This window comes from Centruroides sculpturatus, unplaced genomic scaffold (assembly GCF_000671375.1).
Source record: "Centruroides sculpturatus isolate CEXI.00-Female unplaced genomic scaffold, Cexi_2.0 scaffold89, whole genome shotgun sequence".
Classification (NCBI taxonomy): Eukaryota; Metazoa; Arthropoda; class Arachnida; order Scorpiones; family Buthidae; genus Centruroides; species Centruroides sculpturatus.
Window position 1 is genome coordinate 598,423 of NW_019384460.1, and position 6,000 is coordinate 604,422.

The 6,000-nt window shown below is 26.7% G+C and overlaps 1 protein-coding gene across 3 annotated transcripts in view; it reads left to right on the forward strand.

Annotated features, from left to right (window-relative positions):
• LOC111620829 overlaps positions 1–6,000 on the forward strand; it is a 91,531-nt gene that overhangs the window by 40,999 nt on the left and 44,532 nt on the right. For 2 of the 3 annotated variants that reach the window (XM_023362823.1, XM_023362822.1), the window contains exon 3: positions 4,710–4,766. The exons of the other annotated variant lie outside the window; for it this stretch is intronic. In XM_023362823.1, the coding sequence (XP_023218591.1) occupies positions 4,710–4,766 (57 nt within the window). The remainder of the gene's footprint in view (positions 1–4,709; positions 4,767–6,000) is intronic. 3 annotated transcript variants of the gene reach the window in all.

The following is a 6,000-nucleotide window of genomic DNA, read 5'->3' on the forward strand; positions in this document are numbered from 1 at the left end:
TCTTATTTTGTACTCTTCCATCATTTTTCAAAATTATTTTTAAACGGCTATTATTTCATTTGTTTCCTAAAAATTTAATTAAAATAATTAAATTAATTCTGAGAAAAACTGTAATTTTAATTTAAAAATTAACTAAATTTAATACTAGCATTCAAAATATTTTATTTACTACTACATGAAAAGATGCTTCAAATATTAAACAAATTAATTTTAAGCAATTTATTAAAAGCAAATTTTATTGTTATTATTTTTTTAAATTTTAAATAATATATCATTAAAAATATGTTTTTGGGAGGTAATAAATTTACATTGTGTGTGAATTCCTTGTAACTCCTGCAATTTTTGTCCAATCCAGAAAAAAATTTTGGTTATATTCGTTTTATGTTCTGGTAGAAAGTATAGGCTGCTTATTTTGCAGAAATAGTAGCTACAGAAGAAACATTTTATCGATTTCGGATCGGTGATCGCACATACGTTGCAGTGACCACGTGACGTTCATGCTTAACGAGGGAATTTCCCTTAAGTTTCATTTTTACATATTTTGGCGAATGGAGTATTTTAAACTTCGTTAAATTTAAAATTTAAACTTAAAAAATGATAGCCGCGTTGTCTCATTTCTATAATCAAATTTTTAAAAAAAATCTTTTCATAGTGACTACGTGACTTTGTATTATCCAATTGGAAGTAACGATCTAATGAATCCGTAATTTAGAAAGTGTTATCGTCATCTAATTAACGTACTACGTACAGTACAATTTATCTTTGTTTTATCAACGTGGAATTAAAAAGATTCGTTATTTTGTCTAAAAAAATGCCCAGGGGAAGTGTAAGAGTAAAATTGGTCAGGTAAATTCCATATTTAAAAGAGTAAGAACAAACGAGACCACTGAAGACTGTGAAGTTCGATTTGAACATCAATTAAGAATGGCTTTGTCAAGGGCTGAAGAAACAGCATCACAACGTCAAGCTCGACTTGAAGCTCTTTTCAATTCTTCAATTTCTACTTTCTCATAAAAAATATTTCGTTATGCTTGACGGGAGAATTTCTAGTTTTATTTTAATTTGTAAAAATAATTCAAAATTATATGCTCTTCTGCTTAAAATGAATATATTAACAGATTAAACACCTTGACCAATTAGAAAGATATTTGAAATTTTTTCAACTTTTATTTTCTTTTCTATATATTTTCTTCTAAAAGTTATTTTTGCATATAACTTATTATTAAGATTGTAATATTAACATTTGTGCTATATTGAAACGTTAAGACATAAATATAAAATGAGAAAATATTTAACATAACTTTTACTGTTTGAAGTAACTAACTGTTCCGGGTTTGAACATTTTAACACTTATAATAAACTCTGAAATCCCGTGCACACCACAACATATTGGATTAGATCTATCCGAATATTTTCCTTTTTTTTTACAATAGAATGAACAGTTCTTTTTATTGTGTGAAACACGCAGTCATTAATTTGGAAAAAAAATATATAAAAATTTTCAAATTGCAGTATTAAAGCTTTAATTAGTAACATAATCAATAAGGCAAAAAGTTTGGAATCGTTCATATGTTGATATACATACAATATATTGTTGTTTTATTATATAGACTTAATATGTTTGTAATATTATACATTTCAAACCAGAAATATGAACACGAAATTGATATTAAGTTTCATAAATGAGGATTAGGCTATGTCTTTTTACTGTAATTGCGTGTAATCGCATCTACTGTGTCCCTTATTATTAATATAAAAATGAAAACTTTTTTCAAATTTTGCCCATACTGAATTTTTAAATATGTTAATTAAATGCAGTCGACCCCCTATAACACGGTAGATACGTTCCGGTTTTTATGAATCCATTTTCTACGAGTCCAGCCAATCACAGCTCGGCACGTATGCGGTTTATGGACTACGGCTGTTTGAAAGGTTTCTTCCATAAAATTAATCGATTCTATACTAATTCGACTCAAAATTTCCAAAATACTGTACGTATAATTTTTTTGGGAATAATCAATGTAAAGTATGCTATAAACAAAAAATTGTAGGATTACTTACCGAGTGTGCGCCGTTCGACTACGCCATTGCTAAAGCTTGTTTTCGTCGTGGAGCTTGTCGTCGAATAGCGCTCGNAAAAAACCTTCTAGGAGTACCTTTTTTCTTTAGCGCTCGGAGACGTACTGTGCTGTACAATATGTCCCGGAAGATGCAGTACAGTACAGTACTGTACGTCCCCCAGTAAATGAGTCTGCATCTCTCCAGTTATGCCTCTAATAATTTTCTTACACTGTCTAAACGGATAATTTTTTTTAAATTTATGAATATGTAGATTAAGCTTTATTTCCTTAGTGTGTATTCTTATCAAAGTTGATAAAAAAAAGGTCAATCCAGTGATTTAGTCGAAAGATATGTATACAATTAACAGTATTGATGCTTTTCAGAAAAATGATTTATTGATTCATTTTTCGATAGCAACAAGGATATGAAAAGTTGCTAGAGAGAGTGGATATTGTTCTTAATGAAATGTTAATAGTCGTTCCAAATCTATATTTTGAAATAAGCCACCACAAACTAATAATTATTGATATGTCAAAAATGTTTGTCTTTTCCTTTTCTCGATTTAAAAAAAAAGAAAAGAAAAGATTTATTTTAAAATGTTTACTTAGCCAGAAATAAAAATTTATATTCTTCTTAACTATTATTTTTTAATATTTATAATAATGTTCATGAGTATGGCAATCATAAGAAGCACATGAAATACCGTAAAATTTGCAACAACTTTAATCTTTATTTATAAAGATAAATTATATACGTAAAATCTAAACTTAGGCTTGCTAACACTATTGCCAATGGGATCGTAACGGGAAAATTTGAACTAATTTTGAAATAATAAAGTAATTAAAAATTAATTTATGTATATATCTTATCATTTTTATCATCGTGTATATGTCATTAATGTACAGTACGTATTAAGTTTATGTAAAACATCGGCATTACAATGTTTTGGACATAATATAAATAAATGCTATAAAGCCTAACATACAAAATGATTGTTGACGTTATGTATGTATAATAATTAATGCTTTTTACTATAATTAGAAGATGGATTTCTTATAATCATAATAGTAGATCATTTAAAGACAAATAAATTAATTAAAACGAAATACTGTATTTTAATAAAAATTGCCAGGACATAATTGCAAAAATTCACAAATAGGCCTATATATAAAACACTACAGAATAATGAGTCTTCTTATGTCCTCACACTTCAGGAAATAACAGTCTTATGGCGAAGTCGATCTTTATATTATTTATAGTTTTTATTTGTTCCACGTCACCAGAGGGAATTCTTTTTTATTACGTTTTGCATATTGAGGTGGATGAGTGGCCTCTAAATAAAGATATGATATGGACTTCGCCAAGACTGTTATTTCTTGAGGTGTGAGGACATAAGAAGACTCATTATTGTATAGTCTTTTATATAAATACTGTGTTTGTGAAATACTGTATTCCGAAAAATTCCAATAACAAATTTTTCAAAAAGCAAATCATTAATATGTTTTCTTAAATGATTATTTTAAACATATTTTTAAAATGATGATCATTCAACTAACATATAAAGAAGACAACCATAGACTACTTAACGCATAGATCGGCAATATTTAAACTATTCTGTTTTTTGTTAATCATAAACATTCCTACTTAACATCAAAACTATTTATAATTCATTTGGAAAATAATTCATGTCTTTAGAACGCTGTAATCTTGTGTTAATGTTATGATGTTAACCCACAAATCTCTAATAGTAATCTGGTGAGTTTTTTATTAAAAAAATTATAACTATTTAACTATTTGAAATAGATAAAATTGACAATGTATTTATAGAAATTTTGAAGTCTATGGTTCATTGAGTGATTTTTCTCGCGAGTTTAACCGAGGATTGAAAAAGGGAAATTTTACTTCAGAGAAGATTGAGAAATTTGAATGAAAAGTATCGATTGAAAGAAAACTTTACTTCAAAATTTAGTCATCTGTCATTCTCGGACAGCAACCGATACTTTGATTTTATTGTTATTTATATCCAACCAATTGATGTTTTGATACATTTTTAATTAAAAAATGCACTTGATAGTAATATAATGACGATTAAACACCTGCTTCATTCTAGCCATTTGAAACTCTTTTAAATTACATGTATTATAAAAAATACTAATTCTTCTACGTCTACAATTAATAATAAAATGATTATTCTTTCTTATAATATAACGTTTATTAAATAATTGGATATATATAAATTAAGTCTAAATATTATATTCATACTTTCGTTAAGTTTCACCATAAATTTTCAAATATTTCGTAAAATTAATATGAACATTTTGAGGAAAAATATATTACGAATATGATCATCTTGATGAATGGACTTCCATCGTTTAGCATTTCATTCAGAATTATATAAATTTACTTTTTCCACTAAATTCATTAGACTAGTAAATTTTAGTTACAGGAAATTCCTTCGAACAATTTATACAAAACGATCCGCATTTGTTAGATTAATATTAAATGTTACAATGATCTTTATGATAAAATTTCTTTCTTAATTTTATAATAATAAAGAAATTTAATACAAGACGTGAATGAAGTTTAAAATCATTTAATTACAGAATGTGTCTTGAAATCTTTATTGTGACAATTATTATTTTCTTCAGGAATCTCTCGATGGATTTGATCCTTCCAAATTCAAGATTGTTAATAAACAAAGAAAAGTAAGTTCTTATCAGTAATTATTTTTATATTTTCATTATTGATTTATAAGCTTATAGATTTTATCGCTCGTTATTTACTTCATTATATTTAGATACATTTCACATGTATTCTAAAATTTTTTTTCTAAAAAGTGTATTGAAATTTCGTTGGTTATTATTATTTTCATTTTTCAATTAAGATATTATAAAATGAATAAAATATTAATTCTGAACTAATTTGCCAACACATACCCTAATACGTACGTATATAATATAGTGTACACTTTGCATTTTATGCAAATTGTTTATTCAAATAAGTCGAATAAAATTGAAAAATATGTCATTATATTTATATCAATAGTGAAAATATATCATATAGGCCTATTTAAATGCTTTTAAACATTTAATGTTTGAAACCTAATCGAATAATCTGTTTGCATTAAATCTACTTATTTAAATTACATAAATGAATATTTACAGAGCGGATTTAAAATAGTACATCGTGTTGCTTTATTGTCTGTTGTTATATTAGACTATATAGTTACTTGTTGTTATTACTCAAAGTTATATTATGTTAATTAATAATGAAGTACTGTATTATTTTAGTTGTTATTTGCATTATGAGAATATTTTTTACATTTTCTATTAATTAATAAACTCGGTCGTTATAACAACAGTAAAACACTTGAAAATGATAAGTGCAGTTGAATATTTTAGTTTTTAGCAACCTATTTTATGAAAAAATAATATTTATCATTTATATGTNAACAAATGCGGATCGTTTTGTATAAATTGTTCGAAGGAATTTCCTGTAACTAAAATTTACTAGTCTAATGAATTTAGTGGAAAAAGTAAATTTATACACAGTTGACCCCCCTATAAGATATAGATACGTTCCAATTTATTAGGAATCCAATTTCTTACAAGTCGTTCCAATCACAGCCCGATACGTGTCAAGTTTACGGACTATGGTTGATTGAAAGGTTTTCTTCCATAAAATTAATCGATTCTAGACTAATCCGACTCAACATTTCCAAAATACGTATATTTTTTTTGGAAATAATCCGTATAAACTACGCTATAAACAAAAAATTGTAGGATTACTTACCGAGTGTGCACCATTCGACATCGCCGTTGCTCAAGCTTGTTTTCGTCGCGGAACAGCGCAGCAAACCGCGGCCGCGATTTCTGATGTTATTTTTCTGCGAAAACTAACATGAACTTTGGAGACATCATTAATATAAATAATTTTAAT